General features: G+C 40.7%; 1 protein-coding gene across 1 annotated transcript in view; it reads right to left on the reverse strand.

Annotated features, from left to right (window-relative positions):
* ROCK2 (Rho associated coiled-coil containing protein kinase 2) overlaps nt 1-27,847 on the reverse strand; it is a 139,600-nt gene that overhangs the window by 50,302 nt on the left and 61,451 nt on the right. The window contains exons 2-5 of the mRNA XM_029081096.2: nt 17,595-17,676; nt 16,696-16,796; nt 12,771-12,908; nt 3,783-4,043 (exon numbers count right to left, since the gene is read on the reverse strand). Of these exons, the coding sequence (XP_028936929.1) occupies nt 3,783-4,043; nt 12,771-12,908; nt 16,696-16,796; nt 17,595-17,676 (582 nt within the window). The remainder of the gene's footprint in view (nt 1-3,782; nt 4,044-12,770; nt 12,909-16,695; nt 16,797-17,594; nt 17,677-27,847) is intronic.

Raw genomic sequence — 27,847 nt, forward strand, 5'->3', positions numbered from 1 at the left:
CTCTGTTCCCTCTCCTGAGTCGTGACTGAGAGCACAGATCCAATCCATGTGAGCTTTAGTTGGATGATTTCTCCCTAATTCATTAATTTGCACTTGATCACTCAGAGACGCTCTGCCACTTTTCTTCCCACTCAGCTTTTGAGATTTTCTTGTACTTTCCCCCCATCTGCCCAGCATGTCACCATCTGGAAGAGTTTAGTGAAATCTGTAAACTTGGAGATTTCACTCTATTGAGTTGGAATTTGAGGACAAATTTTCATTTCTTAAATGCCATTCTGACTAACCACATTTAGCATATATGTTTATCACCTTGCAGTTAACTATTTTTTCGTGCTGATATACTCACTTGTGGTAAAAGTATATTAAGATGCTACTAATTACATTTCCCAAGTACCATTTAACCATTTTTTTCCCTAAGACCTTTATTGGCTTCTCTTTAGAATGCTTTCTTAGTGATTTCACCCATTATATCAGTGTTATGAAGACTATTCTAATAGCATTTCCTCGTTTCATATTTAAAAGTTTACTGTCAATTTCTAATAGCTTCTTACAAAAAAGTCCTTGTTAAATTATGTTGTTTCTCTTTTCTACTCCATGATGCCAGATATTTGCTATGACTTGGCATGCTACAAACTGTAGGAAGGCTCATTTTTCATAAACATTTCTCTCTGATGCCACAAAGGATTTGATCGGGCCTTAAAAATAAAGTAAAAAATACTTGATTTATGCTGACAGGGAAACCAAATAATTATCACAGTTAATGTTCCAGAGTTTGGAGTTCTAAAATGTACCAGGAATCTAACAGGGAGAAGAGAGTGCCCCACCATTTTGTTAATTCTGTGCTACTGCTTTTGCAGAAATGCCAAAGAAATGAAATGTTACTGTTGTTAAAATGAATAAGTACGATGAAGGAGGAGAAATTGTTTTGATAAAGGAGATCTTTCCAAAAGCAACATCAGAATACCTACAGCAAGGACACCATTATATGCTGAAATTTCTAAAGGAACTGGAAATGTTTCACAAATATCTCACTAAGGATCTCTCGGGTACTGCCTGCACAAGGCTCATTGTGCAAGGCTTCGTGCTTTCGAAAATTAACTTGAATCATAATTTCTTTAGAGCTTCTGTTTATTTTATTTAGGACACATTTAGATACTTAACTGACAGGCCTCAGAGATTAACATCATCCATAGGAGTTACACCAAAGCAAAGCAAGGTACATCAAAGTCAAGCTAAAAATCTGCTCAGTGAGCCTGAGCCTGGGATGAGAGAAGCCCCAGTAAATCCTAAGGGTAACTGCTGGTCCTCGCCACCATCTTGACTATTCATGACATTTCTCTCTTTTTTTTTAATAGTATTTGTTAAGCACCTACTATGTGCCAGACACTGTACTAAACACTGGGGTAGATAGAAGCTAATCAGGTTGGACACAGTCCATGTCTCATCGTGTTACTCTCCATTTTACAGGTGAGGTAATGGAGGCACTGACAAGTGAAGTGATTTGCCAAAGGTCACACAGCAGGCAAGTGGGGGAACTAGGATTAGAACCCAGCTCCGTCTGACTCGCGGGCCTGGACTCTGTCTACCAGACCAAGCTGCTTCTCATTATACAGAATCAAGTTAAACAGAAATAATTTCAAGTCATCAGGGTATAATTACTCACTGTAGCCCCTTCATATTTTGCATTCCTCTCAATCTAACTATATGGACCAGGCCTATATCTTCTAAACGTAGGAATGGATAGACAGTGGACCGATAATAGATACCCAGATAATAAATGGAAAATGGCCAAAGTTTCCTTCCCATTCAATGAGTCCTTCTAATTAAAGTGGGTCAATATGATGATGAATTTTGGTACAAAATGTGGCACAGAAGTAACCTACTCAAGAAAAAGGAGGGAGTAATTATCAACAAATCTTTTGGGTTTCTGTAAAAATATCTAACAAGAATAATGTATGAGAAACCCCTCTAGCACTAATCCCTGGGAAGTAATGCCTCTGTGGTTGGTAGACCAGGGTTAAAAGTCATTTAGACAATATGTGCCTCTTGAAATCTGCCCTTCAGTTTTAAAATGAAAAGCACTGTGTCCTAATGAAAAGAGCAGAGGCCTGGGAATCAGAAGACCTGGGCTCTAATCCTAGATCTGCCACCTGTCTGATGTGTGATCTTGGGCAAGTCACTTCACTTTTCTAAGCCTCATTTGTAAAATATGAATTAAGACTAAGCCCTATGTGGGACAGGGACTGTGCTCAACTCAATTATCTTGAGTCTACCCCAACACTTAATACAATGCCTGGCACATACATAGGAAGCGCTTTACAAATACCATTAAAAAATACGGACAAGCACTCCTAAGAATTAGTCCCAATTATTATTTTTTTAAATTTATTCCACTTTACGTGGTCTGAGAAACAGCATGGCCCACTGGAAAAAGCACAGGAATGAGAATGAGAGGGCCTGGATTCTGATGCCAACTCTGCCAACTGATTGCTGTGTGACCCTGGGCAAGTCACTTTACTCTTCTGTGTCTCAGTTTCTTCAACTGTAAAATAGGGATCCAATGCCTGTTCTCACCTACAACGTAGACTGTGAGCCACGTGTGCAACAGGGACTGTGTCCACCCTGATTAACTTGTATCTATCCCAGCGTTTAGAACAGAGTAAGCATGGAAAAAATACCATTAAATTTAAAAAGTACAGTATCACCTAATTTGACTATTATTGATTAAACTGTAAGCCCATCAAACGGCAGGGACTGTCTCTATCTGTTGCCGATTTGTTCATCCCAAGCGCTTAGTACAGTGCTCTGCACATAGTAAGCGCTCAATAAATACTATTGAATGAATATTATTGATCTGGGAGTTTCCTGCAACTGTATTCATAGTCCTCGTGCCATACTATTTCCCTATTGTTATAGATACTGTCATTTAATAACATGTTTTATAGCCTTCTAAGGAAATATATTTTTTATAATGAGCAATATCCCTTACTTATATTAAAGTAAATAATACTAAATACCAAACCTCAATGCACAAACATGCTTAATATTAGATGGATCACACATCATTTCACTGCATTTTTCTTTAATTTTCTGCACTACTTAATAGCTCTAAAGAGCAAACACTTTAGCCATTTCCCATTTAATTTATCCTAAGGTGTTTCTACATTTCAAATACTAGTAGTTGGGCTACAGAAAGCACCACAAGAGGGAGCTACGAGTGTAAGAATATACATAGAACATATAGAGTGTTTGAAACACTGCAATATACATGTCATAAAGATAAGATTAACTGTAATGAATATCCAAACTGTTTTACAGACTGGTCAGACATATTTATTGAGTAGATTTTGAAGCAGCTCATAACCTTAATTATTTGTTAAGCACTTACTATGCGTCAACCACTTTTCTAAGCAGTGGGGTAGATGCCAGCTAATCAGAATAGATAGGGGCCAGGTTCCACAGAGGAGGGAAAACAGGTATTTAAGCCTTCCCTAGTAAGATTTTTTGAAAAAACAAAAAGTCTACTTCCACTTTCTTTACTCCACTGTAAAAGATTCGCATTCTGAAATCAACTATCTAGCTGATGAGGATCTTCGACCAAAAGTAGAGAGGACTGAAACATTCAGATACAGAATGCCTCAATTCACTGAAACTCTTCATCCCTTTATGAAATGAAATACAAACGTGGAAATAGAAAATTCCCACAAAACTTTGGGGACAGCAGTTTAAAAGGTACTACTTACTTTCCAACTGACAACGGATTATTTTAATAGCATGCTTACCTCATCCATTTTCATACAAGTGCCAAAATCTGCTAATTTCAGATGTCCATGCTTATCCAAAAGCATGTTGTCAGGCTTCACATCCCTATGGATTAAGCCCATGGAGTGAATTGCATCAAGAGCAAGGACGACTTCAGCTGTGTAGAATTTGGCCCATTTTTCAGGCACATCGTAGTTACTCATAAGGTTCACAAGGTCTCCACCAGGCATATACTCCATTACCATATACAGGTATCGATCATCTTGAAAGGCACAAAAAAGCTGCAAGGGAGAGAGAAAGGATTATTACTTTTGAAAACGAAAAACACTTTGTTCTACAGGAAGTAACAGTATTTACTGAGCGTCTACTGTGTGTAGAATGCTGTACCAAGTGCTGAGGGAAAATATATAGGTGAGAATTAGGCACTATCTCCAACGCTCCTGGCGCTCACAATCTAAGAATGTGGTCCAGAGGATTTGGTGACAAACATATTAAGATAAAATTATGTAAAGAAAAAAGATAACGTATAAGAAAAGCAAAGCTCAAAGTCCAAAAACCAAGAACTGTGTGCAGAGTATCATGAAACTGTGAGCCCGTTACTGGGCAGGGATTGTCTCTATCTGTTGCTAAATTGTAGATTCCAAACGCTTACTACAGTGCTCTGCACATAGCAAGCACTCAATAAATACTATTGAATGAATGAATGAAACAGTGGAGGGGGGTACCTATTTCCTATCATTTGAATTGGCATGGAAAATGTTTTTCAGTTTCTTTTAAGTGGTATTTGTTAAATGCTATGTGCCAGGCACTGGTTTAAGTGCTGGAACAGATACAAGATAATTAGGTTGGACACAATCCCTGTCCCACATGGGGCTCACAATCTTAATTCCAATTTTACAGATGAGGTAACGGAGGCACAGAGAAGAGACTTTCCCAAGGTCACACAACAGACACATGGCACAGCTGGGATTAGAAACCAGTTCTTTCTGACTCCCAGGTCCATGCTCTGTGTTTCAAATATGTATTCCTCCAGCATGGAAGTTTCCTGTTTGTCCCATTCTCAGAAGTGTATTATCAATCAGTGGTATTTATTAAGTGCTTATTGTGAGCACAGCACCATATAAGTGACTGGGAAAGTAGAGTACAACAGAGTAGGCAGGCATGATCCTTGCCCACCAAGAACCTAAAGTCTACAGGTGGAGACAGACATTAAAACAGATTAGGGATGGGGGACATTTTTTACATAAGTATTGTGGGACTGAAGTGACTATCAAAGTGCTTGACGGATACACAGCCAAGTGAATAGTCGACACAGAGGGAAGAGTAGATATGGGAAATAGAGGCTAAGTTTGGGAAAGTCTTTTGGAGGAGATGATGATGATGGTATTTCTTAAGTGCTTACTATGTGCCAAGCACTGTTCTAAGCGCTGGGGTAGATACAAGGTAATCAGGTTGTCCACGTGGGGCTCACAGTATTCATCCCCATTTAGCAGATGAGGTAACTGAAGCACAAAGAAGTGACTTGACCAAAGTCACACAGCTGACAAGTGGAGACGTCGGGATTAGAACCCACGACCTCTGAATCCCAATCCCGAGCTCTTTCCACTAAACCACAGTGCTTCTTGTAGGAGATGTGATTTGAGGGTTTTTAAGGTGGGAGATTGAGGTCAGAGGTGGGTCAGAAAAGGGGTGAGGCTACTAGAGGTGAGGGACAGAGCTAAATGAGTGCCTCAAAGACAACAGTAAGGAGTTTCTGATTGATGAGGGGATGGATGGACAACCCCTGGAGGTTTTTGAGGAGTGGGGAGAGGTGAACTGGGCTCTTTTTTGGAAAAATGACCCAGGCAGCAAAGTGAAGTAAGGACTGGAGAGTGGAAAGACAGGATGGAGCAAGGAGGCTGATGCATTACTCATGGTGGGAAATGAATCTTTGTGGTAGCCATTTCGATGGCAAAGAAAGGGCAGATTCCAGAGGTTTTGTGAAGGTAGAACCATTACGAATTTGTGACAGATTGAACATGTGCAATGAATGAATTGAAGATACTGCCATGACAACAAGCTTGTGAGATAGAAGGGAAGGTGGTGGTGTCCACGGGAATAGGTAAACCGTGTCCACGGGAATAGGTAAAACGGAAGAGCAGGGTTTGGACTGGAATATGTTTTGGAAATGTTAAAGTTTAGGCGTCAGGACATTCAGGTAGAGATGTCCTGAAGACAGGAGGAAATACGAGAATGCAGAGAAGGAGATCAGAGATGAGGAGGCAGATTTGGGCATAGAGGTGGTAGTTCATTTCAGTTGTATTTATTGAGCACTTTCTATGTGAAAAGTACAGTACTAAGTTCTTGGGAGAGTACAATATAACAATAAATAGATATATTCCCTGCCCACAAATAACTTACATTGTAGTGGGGGAGACAAGACATTCACAATCCTGCCTCTGGTCTGGACCTCCATCCCCGTCAGATCCAACAGACCACCACTTTCCCCATCTTCAAAGCCTTATCAAAGCACATCTCCTCCAAGAGGCCTTTCCCAATTAAGGTCTCATTTCATCATCTCCCACTTCCTTGTGTCACCCTTGCACTTGGACTTGTACCCTTTATCCTCCTCATCCTCAGGTCCACAACATTTGTGTACATATCTGTAATTTATTTAGAGCAATGTCTTCCCCTTCATGGAAAGGAACATGTCCACCAACTCTCTTATACTGTATTCTCCCAAATGCTTAGTATAGTGTTCTGCACATAGTAAGCACTCAAATATGATTGACTGATGGATCCCCTTCTAATTCTGCACTGGGGCTTTATTTTGGGAGGGAAAGAGGAGGACTGAAGTAAGCTGTTTGACATTAGGATAGACAGGGCTAAGGAAATCTAGCCTCCCACTTGCTTTTAACCAAAATGAGTTTCGTGGAAGAAATGGGAATTGAGATGAACTTTGAAAAAATGACAGAAGGAAGCAAAGTAGTCACGGAACACACAGCCACCCAGTTCATTACAGGCATCTTCTCCCACTCCTCTAGAGGCCCTGGGAAAGGGGAAGGAGTTGGCTTCCTTCTTGCTCCCCAGTGCCATTTTTACATCGTCCCACCTCCCCTCTCTTTCCCTTTCTTTAAAACTCATATAATCCACCTTTTACCACTCACTCAGATTACTAGTCAGGTTACTCTGCCACCTGTCAGGCCCCTCCTCCAACTTTCTGAACCATTTTGATCCCTTTCTCACCCTCCTTCTCTCATTCACCATTCCTAATTGATACCTGGGGACTTCAATATTCATGTGGATGTCCCTGATGAGCCTTCCACTGTCCACCTCGTCTCACTCCTCAACTCCAATGACCTCCTGCTCCACCCCACTTCCCACACTCACCAATTTGGGCACACCCTTGATTTTACAATCTCTAGTCACTGTACAGTCTTTACCCTCACCAATTCTGAAATTCCTCTACCAAACTACAACATCCTCACCAGAGACCTCCAATCATTTGAACCCCTCCAATATTCTAAAGCCATCCTACCCCAATTCATCTTCATACCCACACTACCTTCTCTTGACACGCAAATCAATACCCTAAACACCACCCTCTCCATTGAATTTAACTCCCTTGCTCCCCTGCCCTTCCACTGGTATTGTACCACTACCCCACAACCCTGAATCACTTCCACAGTCCGCTTCCTCCGCTCCTGTGCCGGAGCTGTAGAACACCGCTGGTGGAAATCCAGATGTCTTTCTGACTTCCAAGACCTTAAAATCATTCCTTTTCTTTTATGGTATATGTTAAGTGCTTACTATATGTCAAATGCTATTCTATGTGGTGTTAATTATTTTCTTCAATTCAACCCTGTGCTCTACCCAACAACAATAATTCTCCTTCCTAATTAACTTCCATACCCACTGCCCCCACCACCTGTTCCAGACAATCAACTCCCTCTTCAAACAACCTGTCCCCTCACCCTCACCATCTCCTTCCCCTTGTGACCTGGCAATATACCTCATCTCCAAAATTGAAGCCATTAGGCTTGATCTCCCTAAAATCTCCCCTGCAGCTCTCAAAACCCTGCCTCCTCCACCATTTTCTTTGGCTCTCCCTATATTCCCTGCAGTAACTCAAGAAGAGATCTCTTCTGACCCCATCCCTTCACACCTTTTTTTTAAAAAAACACTTGTCTCCTTCTTCCCTCCTCAACTGCTATCTTCAACTGTTCACTTTCCAATGGCTTCTCCCCCACTGGTTTCAAACATGCTTACATATTTCCTATCCTACAAAAACCCTCCCATGACCCCAAAGCTGCCTCCAGTTATTTCTCCATCTCACTCCTACCAATCTTCTCCAAAATTCTTGAGAACTGTTTATACCCACTGTCTCTACTTCCTCTCTTGCAATCCCCTCCAATCAGGTTCCTCTCTAACCTCTCTCTAAGGTAATAAATGACCTTCTTGTCAAATCTGATGACCTCTAGTCTACGTTAATCCTCCAAAACTCTCAGCTGCCTTCGACACTGTAGACCACCCCCTCCTTCTCCTTGAAACTTTATCCAATCTTGGCTTCACTGACACTGTCCTCTCTTGGTTCTTCTCCTATCTAACTACTCCTAGTCTCTTTTGCAGTTTCCTCCTCCTGTCTCCTACCCCATGGGTTCGACTCCTGGCTTGTCAGCTGTGTGACTGTGGGCAAGTCACTTCACTTCTCTGTGCCTCAGTTACCTCATCTGTAAAATGGGGATTAACTGTGAGCCTCACGTGGGACAACCTGATTACCCTGTATCTACTCCAGTGCTTAGAACAGTGCCCTGCACATAGTAAGCGCTTAACAAATACCAACATTATTATCGATTAGACTGTAAGCCCGTCGATTAGACTGTAAGCCTAAGGGCAGGGACTGTCTCTATCTGTTGCTGACTTGTTCATTCCAAGCGCTTAGTACAGTGCTCTGCACATAGTAAGCGCTCAATAAATACTATTGAATGAATGAGTCTCTAAAGATTCAGTTCTAGGTCCCCTTCTAGCTTCCATCTACACCCACTCCCTTGGAGAATTCATTCACTCCCATGGCTTCAACTACCATCTCTATGCAGATGATTCTCAAATCTATCTCTCCAGCTCTGACCTCCCCACTTCTCTGCATATCTCACATTTCCTCCTGCCTTCACAATATTTCTACCTGGATATGCCACCGACACCTCAAACTTAATATGCCCAAAATAGAACTCATTTTATTATGGTATATGTTAAGCATTTACTATGTGTCAAGCACTGTTCTAGGCACTGGGGTAGATACAAGTTTATAAGTTGGATGCAGTCCCTGTCCCATACAGGGATCACAGACTAAGTAAGAGGGAGTAGGACTTAAGTGAGGAAAATGAGGCACAGAGAAGGGAATCAACCAATCATATTTATTGAGCACTTATCTTTTATGGTATTTTTTAAGTGCAGAGTACTGTACCAAGCGCTTGGGAGAGTACAATATATTACAGTTGTTAGGCACAGTCCCTACTCCCAACAGTTTAAAAAGGGAGACAGATATTAATATAAATCAATTACAAATATGTACATAAGTGCTGTGGGATGAGGGAGGGGCAAATAAAGGGAACAAATCCAAGTGCAAGGCCAACGCAGAAGGGAGTGGGAGAAGAGGGGAAATGAAATGGGTTGCCCAAGGTCACCCAGCAAGCAACTGGCAGACCCATGCTCATTCCACTAGGCCAAGTTTCTCCTTATCTGCCCACCCAAACCCTGTCCTCCCACAGCCTTTGCCAACATTGTAGACAACACCATTATTCTTCCTATCTCACAAGCCCGTAACCTTGGTGTTGTCCTTGAATCATCTTTCTGATTCCACCCACACATTCCTTCTGCCACCAAATCCTGTCAGTTCTAACTTTATAACATTTCTAAAATCTGCCCTTTCCTTTCCATCCAAACTGTGTCCACGTGGATCTGAGCACTGGATTTCAAGCACTCAATCAACTCACCCCCTCTGACCTCATGTCAATGGTCTCCAATTACAGCCCAGTCTGTACCCTTCAGTTCACTAGCACCAGCTTACTCACTTTGCCCCTATCTCTTCAATCTCGTCTCTGACCCCTTTCCCACACCCTCCCCCAGCCTGAAACTGTCTCCCTCTATATACCCCCGACCAACACTCTCCCCACTATCAAAGCATTATTAAGGTCACACTTCCTCCAAGAGGTCTTCCCAGATTAAACCCTCCTTTCCCTTACTCCTTCTCCCTCCTGTGTCATCGATGCAGTTGGATCTCTGACATCTGGCCATTTGATATTCACTCCAACCTCAACCCCACAGCACTTATGTACATATCTCTTATGGTAACTGACCATGGCTAGTAATTAGAGCGGGCAGTAAATGTGGGTGATATGGGCTTCAAAGGAAGGGAAAGAGAAGTGCAAATGCAAAAATAAAATCAAGGGAAATAAAACATCCAAAGGAGCTGATCTGCCTTACTGCTATCCTCAGCCTATAGCTAATAATGTTGGTATTTGTTAAACGCTTACAATGTTCAAAGCACTGTTCTAAGCACTGGGGTAGATACAGGGTAATCAGGTTGTCCCACGTGAGGCTCACAGTCTTCATCCCCATTTTACAGATGAGGTAACTGAGGCACAGAGAAGTTAAGTGACTTGCCCACAGTCACACAGCTGACAAGTGGCAGAATCAGGATTCAAACTCATGACCTCTGACTCCCAAGCCTGGGCTCTTTCCACTGAGCCACGCTGCTTCTCTGCATAGCTAGCTCTGCATAGGCAGTGAGAGACATGGTGCCATGGAAGGTGGAACAGTAAGGGGCATGGGAGGGGTTGGCAGTACAAGCAGCACAAAAATCAGAGCCTTCGGACATATACTAGGGCTTAGATAAACCTCAGTACCTCCCCGCTCTTCTCTCTGGACTTGTATATAATATAGAAGAGTTGTTGAACTGGGTAAAAAAGGAGGAAAGAAGAGAGACATGATGTAGGTAGAGGAGGACCACAAAGGACTTTCAAGATAAAAATGAATCACTCAGGGATTAATGAGGAAGTGAAAAAGAGATCCAGTAAAAATTCTGTAGAAGCGCCAAGACTAGGTACCACAAAGAGAGTTTAGCAAATACTCTGAATTAGTTGGAAGGTAGAGTGAATGAACCATAAAAGGTTACAGAGTAATAGGTATTAGATGATCCCAGAATCAGAGGTAAAATGAGCTGAGTTCATGCAAGTGGGATAGATACTAAAGCAAGAATTACTAATAATTCTAATGTTACTAATGCTGTTTTAATCTCAGCCCTAAATGAAGTCACTAAAAGGGTGATACACCAAGTGGTAATGTTTTATCTCAAGTACAATAGAGGAATTGATTTACCTATCAGGAGACAAATTCTGGTCCTGGGTTGTTGGATCTGTCATCCTCACATTATATGAGCTCTGGGTACTTAGGTTATTTGGGGTAGGAAAAAGGCAAACTTCTCATCTCTCACTTTAATTCTCATTCTCCTTACTACACTACCCGTCTTCTTCAAATTCTGTCCTTTTATAGACCCAAATAGTCTACTAGTCTCCTATTCTTGGAAAGAAGAATTCAAACATAGAAAGTTCCTTTGGTTCCAGAGTGAAGCCAAATATGATCAGGTATCACATGTTGCAAGCTTGAGGATACCATCTCTTCTCCAACACCCAAAAACAGAAAAATTACACTAAACCTTTAAAAGACTTAAAAAAAAATTTATGGAGTTACTACACTTGAACATGGCAGGGCTTCCAGTAGTTGCTAAAATGTTCTTGAAAGGACATTCCTAAAGACTTCAGACAGCACAGCTTCTGTGTTTAGCATATCTCTCAAAAAGAAAATGCTACAGAATACTATATGTTGTTGAAATACAAATGTTTTAATATGAAATAAAACTAGAAATAACAATTTTTTTTTGTTAATGCAAGCTGGACAATTCTGGACAATTTGTTACTGGGTTTTAATTTCCCCAAGAGACCTAATTTCTTTCCAATCAAGTACTTTAAATGATAGATATATATTATGGCATTTGTTAAGCACTTACTGTGTGCCAGGCACTTTAACAAGTTAGTCGGCTTGGACACAGTCCCTGTCCCACAAGGGGCTCACATTCTTAATCCCCACTTTAGAGATGAGGTAATTTAGGAACAAAGAAGTGATTTGCCCCAGGTCACACAGCAGACAAGTGGCGGAGCTGGGACTAGAACCCAGGTCCTTCTGACTCACAGGCCCTTGCTATATCCACTAGGCCACGCTGCTCTCAGAGAAATCACTACACTGCAAGTTTCTTGGGGGTAGGGATCATATCTACCAATCTCTATTGTACTATAGTCTTCCACGCATTTACTACAGTGTTCTGCATGCAGTAAGCGCTCAACAAATACCATCAGTGAATTGATGGAAATGATTTGACTTGGTTCATAAAATATGATAACTTTTTAAAAAGCAATTTGTCTCTATAGAAGTCCTACTTCTCAAGGACTTTCCTAGAGGGTATTTGCCTCTCATTCGAAACCAAAGTGCCATCTTATCCCTGCCGCCTAATAGTTCAAGAATGCAAATGTTCAAATTTAGTCGGAAATGAAACCCACAAACTTGGAGTTGAAGATGTCTTCATCTTTCACATAAGAAATGCCTCAGAGTAACAGCATGAGAAAGTGTGAAACCAATATTCTGTCTGTGCTTTTTGGGAAAACTGACACCTAATACATGACTGGAACTATCCCAACCTTCGGGAGAATCATTTGGTCTGACTACAGATCAGAGAAGGTCTCTTGGGTCCTGTCCCAAAACTTAGGAGCAACACTCTCAGCTTCAGAGCCAAACTAAAAATCAATATTGGTTGGAATTAAAAGTCACCTGCTGACCTCACAGGGCCTTCCAGCTGCCATATTCTTTGGTCCTGCATACGTATGGACATCAGGTTACAAAAAGGTCTCAAGCATGCACATATACTATAAAATATACTATAAAAAGATGAAGCGCACATAAAGTTCTTTCCTCCTTACCTGAACCACCCAAGGACTATTGGCAAAGGCCATTATGTCTCTTTCTTCCCAGAAGAAGGCAGAATCTGATCTTTTTATCATTTCAAATTTACTCAGGAGCTTCATGGCATAAACTTTTTGCGATGCTTTATGGCGAACCTGTCGATCAAAATGGTAAAGAGTTACTGCTTGTCATGAATTCTTTGATGTTATAGGATACTCTGTGGGTAGTTGGACTGATCTGATGATTTGGTCTGAAATTCTATTTATGAATTTCAATTCTCTGACTTCATGATTCTTAGCAAATGATGAAAAAGAGAAATAGTTGTTAGAAGTATTTTCAAAGGAACTAAAATATTTGACAGATCCACAGGAAAACATTCCAAGTCAAATTCTAAAATTCACTCAATAAATCACCCCACATCTCAGGAATGTAAAACAAATTAACATCCTTTCTACATAAGGAAAGGGGTTCTGTAAACCGCTTCTTTAAGACATCCCATCTCATTAATGCTATTTATGAGCTAGAAACAATTTTGGATGGACAGAAGAGTAAACCACTCATTACAAAAGAAATCATGAGCTATGACTAGTTTTCTTACTTAGAAAGTGGTTTGGACTGGATTTACAGTCTAATTTTTTTTAACGTCTGCCGTTGTTTTTATGAGATGTTCTTCCCCAAGACTCTATTTATTACTTTTGTTCTTGTCTGTCTGTCTCCCCCGATTAAACTGTAAGCCCCTCAAACGGCAGGGACTGCCTCTATCTGTTGCCGACTTGTTCATTCCAAGTGCTTAGTACAGTGCTCTGCACATAGTAAACGCTCAATAAATACTATTGAATGAATGACAGGAAATATAATTGGTTTATGATGACTAAAGAGTTCCTTTCAGCTGTCATTTTTCACATCTCCCAAAAGCAACATTTGTGAACACCTTTACATCATTTCCAAAAGGGAAGGATTGTTAACAATAATACTGATTTGCGGATAAATGCTAACCTTTAGACCATCGCCCTACACTTTTCACTAGTTTTCCTGTATGCATCATCATTTATTTTAAAAGCAGTGGCAACCATTTGTGATTGTGCAGGTGCAGCAGGCTACGTAGGACTATATTATAAGTCCTAAACAGGAATTAAAAAAAAGGGGGGGAGAGGAAGGGGAAGGGAAAAAAAAAAACAAGCTTCAACTAACCAAGCGCTGAAATATTGCTCTTCTGGGTGCCTCCATAAATAAGTACCAAAATGTATTTTTATTGGGCAGTATTAGGAAGGGAGGAAGAGATTCCTGGGAAGTGTTGATTTCTGCAATAGGAGCACAGGAGAAAATGTCTAATCTGTGCAGAATGCTCTGTCCCAGCAAATTATTAGAAATAGGGAAGACAGAATTACTGCCCCGCCCACAAAAAGAGAGCAATATGAGTGGCTGCTTTTCCTCAGGAGAGAGAGCCCGGGTTTCTCTCTGATAAAACTCCTGGGAATAAATCTTGGCTCGACTAGATCCACCACTTTAACTGCAAACTACATTTCTCATTACTAGAATGCAGTCTCAATGTTCTGCCTTTTTTTTTTCCAAATTGAAAAGCTGGGCTTGCCTTATTTGGTTCAGGAGATAGTGGAAAGCAAGTTAGGATGACAATCTCCTAATTGGAATTCAGGACTTAAATTATTCAAGGATAATTGCTGAACCCTCTGTTTTCACAGAGCAAAATACTGCAACAGTTTACTCTGCCATACATGCATTCACAGGTTAACTTCACTGTATGTGGTGTCTTCTTCAAATACAAAGACTAAATATGTATACATGAAGGGGCCCTTGCAAATTACAATCCTATATACCTCTCTAAATATACATATACATGTACATATATATATCTATATCAATAAACACTGCAAGGGCTTCCTTAAGCCCACAGAGGAAATTACTGTCCTCATTTAAAAGGGAAGTAGCTGCTTCTTTCAGCCATGCCTCAACTTTAAGTAAAATTTTCACCCCTGGCTACATTACTATCAATCAAATGGATTGGGACAAAAGTTCTGGGCAAATGTTTGTGTAATATTGAAATTCCCTTCACCAGTACAGTATTTGCAACTTCCCAGGAAACCATTTCATGAACAATTGAGAGATAACCTTGCATCTCCAATAGAAAAAAAAGAATTCAAAATTGCTTTCTCACTTCACAATAAAAAAAAAACAACTTTGCATGGTTATTTGACATCTTTTCTCTGCCAACCCTGATGGGTCTGCATTAACCACATTTAGTTCAAGGTTTAAAATGTGTTAAAAGAAAAACAAAACTTAGCTCCTGTTCATTATTCTCATCTTTATTTTAAATAGCTGCTCTGCCTATAACAGCAGAGCCAGAATTCAAAGCCAAATCAAACATACTGGAAATGATCATTGCTCAGGTAAAATAATCAAGATTAATGGAATGCAAAAAACATTCTTCTGTCTTCTGAAATATGCTAACTAATTTCTGTGAGATATGTGAAAATAAAGCATGAAATAAATACAATTTTAAAATACAAAAGTAATAGCAATATAATCTTATTGAAATATTTTATATAACTGCAGCATTTGTTAAACATTAACTACATGCTGAGCACTGGGATAGATACAAGATAATCAAGTCAAACACAATCCCTGTTCCATATAGAGCCCTCAGTCTCATGGGGAAATAGAACAGACATTTAATCACTATTTTACAGAAAAAGAAACTGAAGCACAACAGATTTGAGTGATTTACCTAAGATCACAAGCAGGAAGCGTAACCTAGTGGATAGAGCACAGCTCTGGGAGTCAGAAGCACCTGGGTTCCAATCCTAACTCTGTCATTGTGTGACCTTATTTATATTGATGCCTGCTTACTTGTTTTGATGTCTATCTTTCCGCTTCTAGACTGTAAGCCCTCTGTGGGCAGGGACTATCTCTCTTTATTGCTGAATTGTACATTCCAAGCGCTTAGTACAGTGCTCTGCACACAGTAAGCGCTCAATAAATACGATTGAATGAATGAATAAATCACTTAACTTCTCTGTGTCTCAGTTACTGCATTTGTAAAATGGGGATTAAAACTATGAACCTCATATGACACGTGGACTGTGTCCAAAATGATTAGCTTCCATCTACCCCAATTCTTAGAAGAGTTCCTGGCACATACTAAGCAATTAATTAATACCCTTCAAATAAAATGGCAGATCCAGGATTAGAACTCAGGCCCACAATTTTTCCCCTAGACCACAGAAAAAGTAAATGCAAACTGAAATACAATTCTTAAATTCTTAAATTACATTACTAAATGCAGGCTAAAAATTGTTCCTGTGAACAAGCATTTAGCAAGTGTGGGAAATACTTCAAGCTCTCTACTCATTTCATGCTCAGAGATACAATGCCATATTATAATGCCAGTTCCTTAATTAACAGAGTCAAAATAATATCTTTTATCAATGTGTCACCTTTCTGTCAGTCAAATTGGAGGATAGGGAGGATCAAAGTGAATATAATATTTAGCTTTTTCTTTTAACCATGTTAATCAAACCAAACATAGATAACTAACTCCTGAACAAAATTCTATTATTAATGAACCAAGCTATTGGCTGTCTTATCTTTCTAGTCAGATTCACTTCTTCATGAATTTTATATTCAAAATATTGACCTGTACTATATTTCACACATGCATATGATCTTCACATTCAAGGCTGAATTTAAAATATAGCAGCAACTAATTTGATTTGGCAACTTTTTTCTTGGCCTTTCTAATGTATGAATTTGAGGTGTAACACAAAGTTATAGGATTAAGAAAAATTAATTCATCCTTCTTAATACAAATGGGCAATATTTGAATTTATTTTTGAAGTTACTGAAAAACTAGAACTGATAAAGCAATCAGCCAATTTGGCCATTACTCATAATGAGTCATAAAAAAGCAGAAGAAAAAACACTTACCAGCTGAACTTCACCAAAAGCACCACGACCGATCACTTTAACAACATCATAGTCTTCTGCCTTAGTTTGTAGGCCTCTAATCTTTTCCACAATCTTTTCATCTACATTGAATTAAAAAAGAATGCTTTGATTTAGTACCACATTATGGTGTTTCAGGAATAAATGTTATCAATATTGGTCCAAAAGCAGTTCATTTCTTTGTGTCAGGGTCTCAAAATCTGTGCTGCAGTTGTAGAGACCTTTTCAAAATCTTGGGTAAGAAACTTAAAAATTACCTTTCAATGTGTTTACATTGAAACACATCATTTTGTGGTTCCAACTATACTTCTGTAAATGTTTTAGAATACAATGGATCACTTGGCTTGTAAGAAAGCAAGACATACAATTGAAAATTTTAACACTCATAAGTATCACTCATTTTACATTATGTCGCTATAGTAATCCTACCTAGATGCTCATGGTGTTATACCAGGAGCTGTGATATTTTTATTTAAGAATCTTATGCTAGAATATTAAAATCAATATTAAATAAGTATTTCCTATATGTACTTACAAGAAATGTGTATTTTTTAATTAGAGCAGATTTCTTACAGCTCTTTGGATTATTAGTTCTAAAATCATAAAAAAATAAGGTTTTATTGCTTATAGTGTTTTAAAATTTCATACTCCCCAACTACAAATAGGGTGTAGACTTATTTGAAATTAATGCTATGCTGAAGAGGTGAAGTTTAAAAAAGTTGTTAGAAGTTAAAATCTGCAACACGTTCTTAACCGAATTCAAAGAATTACCTCAGAAGTATAATCACTTGCAATCAGTGCTTAGAACAGTGCTTGCCACATAGTAAGTGCTTAACAAATACCATAGTTATTATTATTATATAGATTGAGGTGAAACTTACATCTATTTAAGAAATTATCTATATTCTTGTTTTTCCTTAGAGCGGGAAAATTCAGATCAAGGACCAAGGAATTCAAACCATCCTGTAAAGGAAAAAAAAAATGTGATTGAAGTGATGATCTCAAATTTCTAAAACAATATTGACAGTAATCTTTAAATTTTGGTGAGCACTGCATCTGGACTGTGTTTACTTTAGGATCTGACAAATGCCCCAAAACAGAGGGAAACTGCTAAAAGTTGAACCATCATTTTATCGAAGTATATGCTAAAACAATCAATGGTATTTATTGAGTTTTTACTATGTTAGGAGCACTGTACTAAGTGCTTGGGAGAGTTCAATACAACAGAGTTGGTAGACGCATTATCTGCCCACAAGGGGCTTAAAGACTATAGGAGACACACATAAATAAATTACAGATACCTTTGTAAGTGGTGTGGGTGAATAACAAATGCTTAAAGGATACATATCCAAGTGCATAGACAACACAGAGGGAGAGGGAGTAGGGGAAAAGCAGGCTTAATCGGGAAAGGCCTCTTGGAGAAGTGATTTCACTAAGGATTTGAAGGTAGGGTGATCTGTCCTATATGAAGGCAAAGGGAGTTCCAGTTCAGAGGGAGCACGTGGGCAAGAAGTCAGTGGCAAAATAGACGAGATCGAGGTATAGTGGGTAAAGTGGTGTGAGAAGAGCAAAGTGTGAGGGCTGGGATGTAGTAGGAAATCAGCAAGGTAAAGTAGGAAGGGGCAAGCTGAATGAGTACTTTAAAACCAATGGTAAGGAGTTTCGGGTCCATGTGGAAGTGGATGGGCAACACTGGAGGTCCTTGAGGAGTGGGGAAACATGGACAAAACGTTTTTTAGAAAAATGATCTGGGCAGCAGAGAAAAATATACACTGGAGTGGGGAAAGACAGGATGAAGCAGAGAGGTCAGTGAGGAGGCTGATGCGGGAATCAGGGCGGGATATGATTAGTGTAGTAGCAGTTCAGATGAAGAGGAAAAGGGTGGATTTCAGTGACGTTGTGAAGGCAGAACCAACGGAGTTTGGTGACAGATTGACTACATGGTTGAAAGTTGCCAGAATCCAATCTTTGCAAAACAGGAAATACTAAGATGAGTGATGTTCATTCACTCATTCAATCGTATTCAATGCTTACTGTGTGCAAAGCACTGTATTAACCGTTTGGAAGAGTACAACAGACACATCCCTGCCCACAACGAGCTCATAGTATCAATTATGATTGGTAAAGTGTGTGAACAAATGTGCTCCCTGCCCCCAGCTTGTCATGGACAGAAAATCTGTCTACCACCTCTGCTATATTGTACTCTACCAAGTACTCTGCACAAAGCAAGTGCTCAGTAAACTCAATTGCTTGATTCCATTACCTATCACTCACACATCTTCCTTTAACTTAAGAAAAAGGAGCCTCAGTAGAAGATTTGCTCTGCCATTTGGGGAAAAACTATATTTTACAAACTGGGCTTTTATATTCTTTTATGAGTTGCTCAAGGTGATCCAAACAAATATTTTTTGTGCAGTTATTCCTCTCTAAATTGGTATTTGAGTGCTACTGTTTCTGCAGAAAAAAAAGGAAGTGTTTTCAAGCTCCTCCAAACTCCCTCTTTCATTCAATTATTAATGTATATGTCTTTGTTGCCAAAAAAATCAGAACCATCACATTCTATTTTCATGGTCCTCCTAAAATTATCTCTCTTCCAGGAAACTTTCCTTTACCTTAGTAATGTATTTGCCAAGCCTGCAATAGAAGCATTATCAGACACCAATACAGTAATCCCTCAAAAACAATTGGAGCAAACAATGTATATGGCTCAATACCTCGATTCTTAGTGATTTTCAATTATTTCATTCTTTTGCTTTACCCACAACCTTTGAATATTTTCAATATCTGTGAAAATGTTCATATTCAAAAGAAAACAGTCTATGAGGTTAACAAAAAACAAGACAGGCTTTAGAGAGGGATACCTATATAGCAAATTCAAACGTTTTACACACACACACACACACACACACAGAACAAGTAAGTATTATTACATCAGTCCATTTCTGCAATATTGTCCCTGCCTCTTGGCATCACTGACCAAATACTCCTCTTTCATACTTCTTACTTTACCTAAATACTTTGCCTTACAATGATTTCCAAAAATTGGTGTCATGCAGATATCAGTGAATACCGTTGGTATTTCATTTAAAAATTACCAAAAGTCCCACTCTGAAAATATCAACACAAGTGCCACTCTAAATGTACATCTTTACAAGCAAAATGGCCAATAAAATGAATTCCTAATACAGTTACTGAATGCATAGTACATGCTAAAAATTGGGGTAGTTGCAGGATTTCATTCCCCTTTTACAGATAAGGAAATTGAGGCCCAGAGAGGTAAAGTGAGCTGGTTGTGGGCAGGGAATGTGTCTTACATTGTTCTCTCTCAAGGGCTCAGTACAGTGCTCTGCACCCAGTAAGCACTCAATAAATAAGATTGACTGACTGACTTGGCCAAGGTCAGGCCAGGAGCAGAGCTGGGGCTTGAATCTGGGCTTTGATTCCCAGTCTTAAACTCTTTCCATTAGGTGGCCAACTCCCAAAATCCTACTTGCTAGGTGGATTTCACACCTAAAAAACCATCTGCTTTCCCCCAAACACTCAAGAGCTAAGCAAATAGTTCATCTCTGACATGTGCACTGAATCTTGCTGGAATTTCTTACATTTATCTTAATCCCTAGGAAATTCCACATTACCAAGCCACAAAATGCAATTTGAATCAGCATGATTCAGTGTCTGGGCTGGAGACACCCTGGATAGAGAAAGCAAGAGCAGCATATTACTGCTCTTATTTGTTATCACAAGTGACTGCACTAGCAATATACGAAAAAACAAGGCAACCTAGAGTTGGCACATATGGTACATATCCATCTTTAGTAATAATAACTGTGGTATTTGTTAAGTGCTTACTATTTGTCAGGCACACCTTCACAACAAGAATGATATTCCTCACAGAAATGCCCCCAAATCTGGAGCATTCTACTCCTGGTATCCGCCAAGACAAACTACACCTGTGGTCCACCACAAATGTTTAACATCTGCACTTCGTCAACTGGACAGGCAAAAGAAAAAATAGCTACTAAACAAAAAAACAACAGGACTCGTGAAAAATTGCTGCATACCAATGCAAGTAAAGCATGGTTCACTGAATAAGACACTTTCTAAATCCAAAGGGATCATTCATTCAATTTTATTTTTTGAATGCTTAGTGAGTGCGGAGTACTGTATTAAGCGCTTAGGAGAGTACAATAGAACAATAAAAAGACACATTCCTTGCCCAAAACCAGCTGACAGTCTAGGGGCAAGGAGACAGACATTAACATAAAAAAATACATTACAGATATGTACATAAGTGCTGTGAAGGGAGCAGGGAGCAGGGAAGAACAAGGGAAGCAAATCAGGGTGATGCCAAAGGGAGTGTGAAAAGAAGAAAGGGGGGCTTAGTCTGGGACTTCAATAAGGCTTTGAAAGGGGGGAGAGTAATTGTCCGTCAGATATGAGGAGGGAGGGTGTTCCAGGCCAGAGGCAGGACATGGGTTGGGGTCGGCGGTGAGATATGTGAGATTGAGGCACAGCAAGAAGGTCAGCATTAGAGAAGCAAAGCATGCGGGCTGGGTTGTAGTAGGAGAGGAGTGAGGTGATGGTGTTTTAAAGCCAATGGTGAAGAGTTTTTGTTTGGAGTGGGGTGACCTGTCCTAAACAAAACTCCAGTGATTGCCTATCAACCTCTGCATGAAGCAAAAACTCCTAACTATTGGCTTCGAAGCTTTCCATCACCTTGCCCCCTCCTACCTCACCTCCCTTCTCTCTGTCTACAGTCCAACCCACATACTCTGCTCCTCCGCCGCTAACCTCCTCATTGTGACTCGTTCTCGCCTGTCCCACCATCGACCCCTGGCCCACGTCCTACATCTGGTCTGGAATGCCCTCCCTCCTCACATCTGCCAAACTAGCTCTCTTCCTCTCTTCAAAGCCCTACTGAGAGCTCACCTCCTCCAGTAAGCCTTCCCAGACTGAGCCCCCTCCTTTTTCCTCTGCTCCTCCTCGCCTCCCCATTGCCCCTACTCCCTCCCTCTGCTTTACCCCCTTCCCCTCCCCACAGTACTTTGGTATATTTTTACATATTTATTACTTTTTGATTAATGATGTGTATATATCTATAATTCTATTTGCCTATTTTTATGGTATTGATGTCTGTCTACTTGTTTTGTTTTGCTCCCCCCTTCTAGACTCTGAGCCCATTATTGGGTAGGGATTGTCACTATCTGTTGCCAAATTGTACTTTCCAAGTGTTTAGTACAGTGCTCTGAACACAGTAAGCACTCAATAAATACAACTGAAGTATGGACTGGAGTGGGGAGAGGCAGAAGGCTGGGGGGTCAGCAAGGAGGTTGAGGCAGTAATTCAGGCAGGATAGGGGTGAGTGATTGGATTAACATGGTAGCAGTTTGAATGGAGCAAAAAGGGTGAATTCTGGTGATGCTGTGAAGGTGGGACCAATGTATTTTAATGATGAATTGAATATGTGGGTTGAATGAGAGAGAGGAGTCAAGAATAATGCCAATTTATGGGCTTGTGAGACAGGAAGGATGGTGGTGCCATCTACAGTGATGGGAAAGTCACAGAGAGGACAGGGTTTGGGTGGGAAGATAAGGTGTTCTGATTTGGATTTGCTAAGTTTGAAGTGATGGAAGGACATACAAGTAGAGGTGTCTTGAGGCCAGGAGAAGATGCGAGACTGGAGAGAAGGATAATCATCAGGGCTGGAGATGTAGATTTGGGTATCATCTGCATAAAGGTGGTAGCTGAATCCATGGGAGCAAATGAGTTCTCCAAGGGAGTGGGTGACAGTGGACAACAGAAAGAGACACAGAACTGAACCTTGAGGGACCCCCACAGTTAGGGAGTAAGAGGCAGAGGACAAGCCCATGAAGGAGACTGAGAATGAATGGCCCAAGAGATAAGAGGAGAACCAGGAGAGGACCATCAGTGAAGCTGAGGTTGGATAATGTTTCCAGAAGGGGTGGTTGACAGTGCCTAAGGCAGCTCAGAGTTTGCGGAGGATTACGATGGAATAGAAGCCGTTGAATTTGGCAAGAAGGAGATAATTGGTGACCTTAGAGAGGGCAGTTTTTGTGGAGTGAACGGGATGGAGGCCAGATTGGAGGGGGTCAAGGATCAGAGGATAGGAATTTGAGACAACGGGTGTACACAACTCACTAGAGTTTGGAGAGGAATGGTAGGAGGGAGCCAGGTCAATAAATTGAGGGAGCCATGGGGTCAAGGGAGGGGCTTTTTTAGGATAGGGGAAAGATGGGCATGTTTGAAAGCAGTGGGGAAAAATCCATTGGAGAGCAAAAAGTTGAAGATGGCTGTTTAGAAGGGAAAAATGGAGGGGGCAAGAGTTTGGATTAGGTGCGAAGGAACAGGGTCAAGTGTGTAGGTGGGGGGGGTGGCTTTTGAGAGGAGGCAGGAGATTTCCTCTAGAGATACAGCTGGGAAGGATGGGAGAGTTGAAGAGGGGGCTGGAAGGGGGAGGCACTGAGGAGGGGTAGGGGAAATTTTAGGGAGCTCACGCCTGACAGTATCAATTTTCTTAATAAAGTAGGTGGCCAGGTCAATGGGGGAAAGTGATAGGGGGACAGGGGGCCTGAGGGGGGCGTTAAATGTCTGGAACAACTGGCAAGGGCGATGGGCATGGGTGTCAATAAGGGTGGTAAAATAATTTTGCCAAGCAGGAGAGGGAAGAGTTAAACTGTGCAAGCGTAAACTTGAAGTGGATGAAGTCAGCCTGATATTTAGATTTCAGAAAGCAGCACTTTAGAGTTCAAGCACAAAAGCAAAGAAGGGAGACTGTATAGGTGATCCAAGGCTGTGGGTTAGTGGCACGAGTCAACAAAGGGATGGGGAGCAAGTGAATTGAGTTCAATACAGAGTGTTAATAGAATCTCTTTGGTCATTTAGGGGTGTAGTTTGGGAATGGAGGCTAAGTGGGGCATGATGAGTTGAGAAAATTGGATGGAGACAAAAGATCAGAGGTCTCTGGGGGAATGGTACAGATTTAGGGGGAGGAGGTATGTGGGAGAGGAGGCAAGGGAGGAGGTTGTGGTCAGATAGAGGGATTTCAGAGTAGGTGAGGGATTTCAGAGATTGTGCACTTCTTAGAGATGATGAGAGTGTGTGCGTCCAGGTTGGTGAGTGGGCGAAGTGGTGTGGAGCAGGAAGTCAGTGGAGTTCAGGAGTGACAGAAGACGGTCAGCAGAAGGGTCATCAGGAACATCTATGTGGATCCTGTGTGCTCCTTTGAAAACATGTAATGGAATTTTTTTTTAAATATTTGTTAAGCGCTGTACTAAGGGCTGGGATATAATCAAGATAATCTAGATAATATAAGATCATCATCTTTCTTGCTGTCAACTGCTTGCCCATATGCTGCGTCTGGCCTGGAATGCCCTCTCTCCTCATATCAGACAGATAATTGCTCTCCTCCACTTAATGTCTTATTGAAGACACATCTCCTCCAAGAGCCTTCCTTGACTAAACCTTCCTCTCCTCTTCTCCCACTCCCTTCTGCATCACTTAGTGTAGTGCTTTGCAATGCTCAATAAATACAATAAGATAATGTAATGTAATGTTGGCATTTGTTAAGCACTTACTATGTGCAGAGCACTGTTCTAAGTGCTGGGGTAGATACAGGGTAATCAGGTTGTCCCACATGAGGCTCTCAGTCTTAATCCCCATTTTACAGATGAGGTAACTGAGACACAGAGAAGTTGAGTGACTTGCCCACAGTCACACAGCTGACAAGTGGCAGAGGGGGGATAAATCAGGTCAGACACAGTCCCTGTCCCACATGGGGATCCCAGTCTAAGTAGGCTTTAACATCAAATCCTGATGGCTGTGAAGGTGCCTGTGGTAGAGTAGAATTTAAAGTATACAGAACTTCAATCATTTCTCCTTATAAAATTGCAAAGAAATATAAAACACCTCATTAAAACCCACCCTATGGTACATAAAGCAATATTGTATTTCATGACAAAACTGAGTTGAAATTCTCTCCATCCTCCCTCTATGAAAAGCTGCCATACACCAACCTAATTCTCAAATCAAACTAACCCTTCAAATTGCTTGAGGAGCAAAATGGGGGAAAACGTTTTTCTATAGTGGGCATCCACTCCACATATTTATTTTAAAACACCCAGCTAAAGAAAATCTGGGGCTTATAAGACACAAATTCCAGAGAGCGATTTTGATGATCTTGCAAAACACAACAGCCATCTTCAGTGAGAAGGGAAAAAAAAGAGAAAATTGTTTTAAACTGAAGAATGGGGATTTTTTTTTTGAGTCAGATACAATGATCTTCTTCCAATGGAGACTGTTCAAACATGGGGAAGGCTGCCAAAGGGGGATTGTGGAATCCTTCTCTCCCACAAGTCTTGGTCTTTAAAAAGATGTTAGAGTATCAGCTGCCTGAGATGGTTTAGGAGCAAGCTCACTTAGGGATAAGATCTAATTTAACTCTCTACGATCCTCAAAGAGTATTTGGTTCTAGCCATCAGAACATTTCTATGGCTACATTTTTTTTCTACATTTGGTTCATTCTGATAAATGGCTTACATTTTACGGTGTCTAAACAAAGTACAATTTTGGGGGGGAGGGTGTACTCTGTGATACAATCAATCAATGGTATTTACTGAGGGCTTCCTCTGTGCAGAACACTGTACCGAATGCTGGGAGGGTACCGTACAACTGACTTGTTTGGCTTGTTCCCTGCCCACAGCAAGCTCGCAGTCTAAGCTCGCAGAGAAGCAGCGTGGCTCAGTGGAAAGAGCATGGGCTTTGGAGTCAGGGCTCATGAGTTTGAAACTTGTCGGCTGTGTGACTGTGGGCAAGTCACTTAACTTCTCTGTGCCTCAGTTCCCTCATCTGTAAAATGGGGATTAAGACTGTGAGCCCCACGTGGGACAACCTGATTCCCCTATGTCTACCCCAGCGCTTAGAACAGTGCTCGGCACATAGTAAGCGCTTAACAAATACCAACATTATTATTATTATTATTATTAAAGGAGGACACAGATATTCAAGTACATTACAGGTATATGCTTAAAGGGTAAGGATCCAAAAAGGGAAAGTAAGGGAAATGAAGGCTTAATCAGGCAAAACACTTCTTGGAAGAGATGTGATTTTAGGATGGCTTGAAAGGTGGAGAGAGTGATGGTGTGTCATAAATGATAGGGGAGGAAATTACAGACCAGCAGGAAGATCTGGACAAGGAGTCAGGAGTGAGACGAGATCAAGGTACAGTGACTAGGCTGGCAAGAAAGGAGCGAAGGGTGAGAGATGAGTTGTAGTAGAAAATTATGATGTGTTCTATGAAAGCATGAATGTGTCCTGAATGGTTGTATTAAGTTGTTCCTCTTCCATAGACGTACATGTAATTTGTTAGGTTATGTTCCACAACCTGCTCTAAATGACAACAGTCACACTATTAATGCCTCCCCACTGCCAATGGCTTCCTCATTCCCCTGCACCTCTTAACTCAGCTGCCTACAGTTCTGCCTCCCCACCCCCAAGCTTCAGTAGGTTGCTTTTTTGTTGTTACCCCATCTCATCTCCCAGCCCTAGCCTCATCCTCAGCCAGGAAAGAGCAGGAAAGGGAAAGAGGAAATGGAGAAGTAGATACAAGCTAATCAGGTTGGACCCAGTCCCTGTCCCACACGAGGCTCACAGACTTAATTCCAATTTTATAGATGAGATAACTGAGACATAGAAAAGTTACTTACCCAAGGTCACAGAGACAAGTGGCAGAGTCGAAATTAGAACTCAGGGCTTCTAACTCCCAGTCAATCATATTCATTGATTACTTACTGTGTGGAGAGCACTGTATTAAGCGCTTAGGAGAATACAATATAACAATATAATAAACATGTTCACCACCCACACAAGCTTACAGTCTAGAGTGGGAGACAGACATTAATATATGTAAATAAAATTGCAGCTACGTACATATGTGCTGTGGGGCTGAGGAGGGGGCAGGAATAAAGGGATCATGTCAGAGCGACTTAATAGAGAGTGAAGGGGGAAGGAGGGCTTAGACCGGAAAGGCCTCTTGGAGGAGACGTGCCCTCAGTAAGGCTTTGAAGATGAAGAGAGTAATTGTCTGCAGTACACAAAGAGGGAAGGCGTTCCAGGCCAGAGGCAAAAGGTGGGCGAGAGGTCGGTGGCAAGAGAGACAAGATCAAGGTACAGTGGGAAGGTTAGCATTAGAGGTGCAAAGTGTGTAGGCTGGGTCCTTTTTATCTTGTATTCTCATTCCAAACTGGAGGTACCCATGTATATGAGAAGGCATATTTGCCTTATAATTTTGGTACAGCTAGCAAAAATCAAAAAGTAAGAATTCTAAGATGGACACACTTGAGAAACCCTGCTCTAATTATATGATACATATAATGTATGCTTTCCAAGGGGGAAAATAAAACATTATATTTTAAAATTTGTGCACATTGGATAGGTGGAAAAATCAATTACTTCAATGATTCCTGGGTATATCTTTGTTTTTCTACAGCTCTGAATAAGGTTTCTTTTCCAAGTTTCCTTGTTTCCTGCCTATGGTTGGGAGGTAAAAATGTATTAAGATCGTAGGGGCTAGCTATCATGCTTTAGACTGTGAAATTCTGGACCAATGAAGTCCGTGTTGCAGCTCTTGTCTTCAGAAAATGCTAATAGAGATAACCAGTCCTTTCTACATATCTAGTCCTTTCTATAGCCTACTACTTTTCTTGCTCTTTTCGTAGGGATCTTCCTACCATTTTCTCCATATACTGAGACTCCCATCACACTCTCTGGCTAAATATATTAATAATAATAAATCATTAAATACTACATACTAAGTGTTTTAGTAAGTGCTGGAGTAGATACAGGAAAATCAGATTGAATACACAGTCCCTAACCCATATGGGGGCTCAATTTAAGTAGGAGGAAAACAGGATTGAACCCTCATTTTACAGAAGGGGAAACTGAGGCACAGAGCAGTTTAGTTACTTAACCAGGGCCACACAGGAGACAAGTGAGAAACTAGGATTAGAATCCAGATCCTCTGACTCCCAGACCCATGCTTTCCACTAGGCCATGTTGTATACCACATTGCCTACGTCCTGTGATTTTCAGTTTGTGTGCCTATATATTCATGTTCTTA

Source organism: Ornithorhynchus anatinus, chromosome 1, assembly GCF_004115215.2.
Source record: "Ornithorhynchus anatinus isolate Pmale09 chromosome 1, mOrnAna1.pri.v4, whole genome shotgun sequence".
In the NCBI taxonomy this organism is placed as follows: domain Eukaryota; kingdom Metazoa; phylum Chordata; class Mammalia; order Monotremata; family Ornithorhynchidae; genus Ornithorhynchus; species Ornithorhynchus anatinus.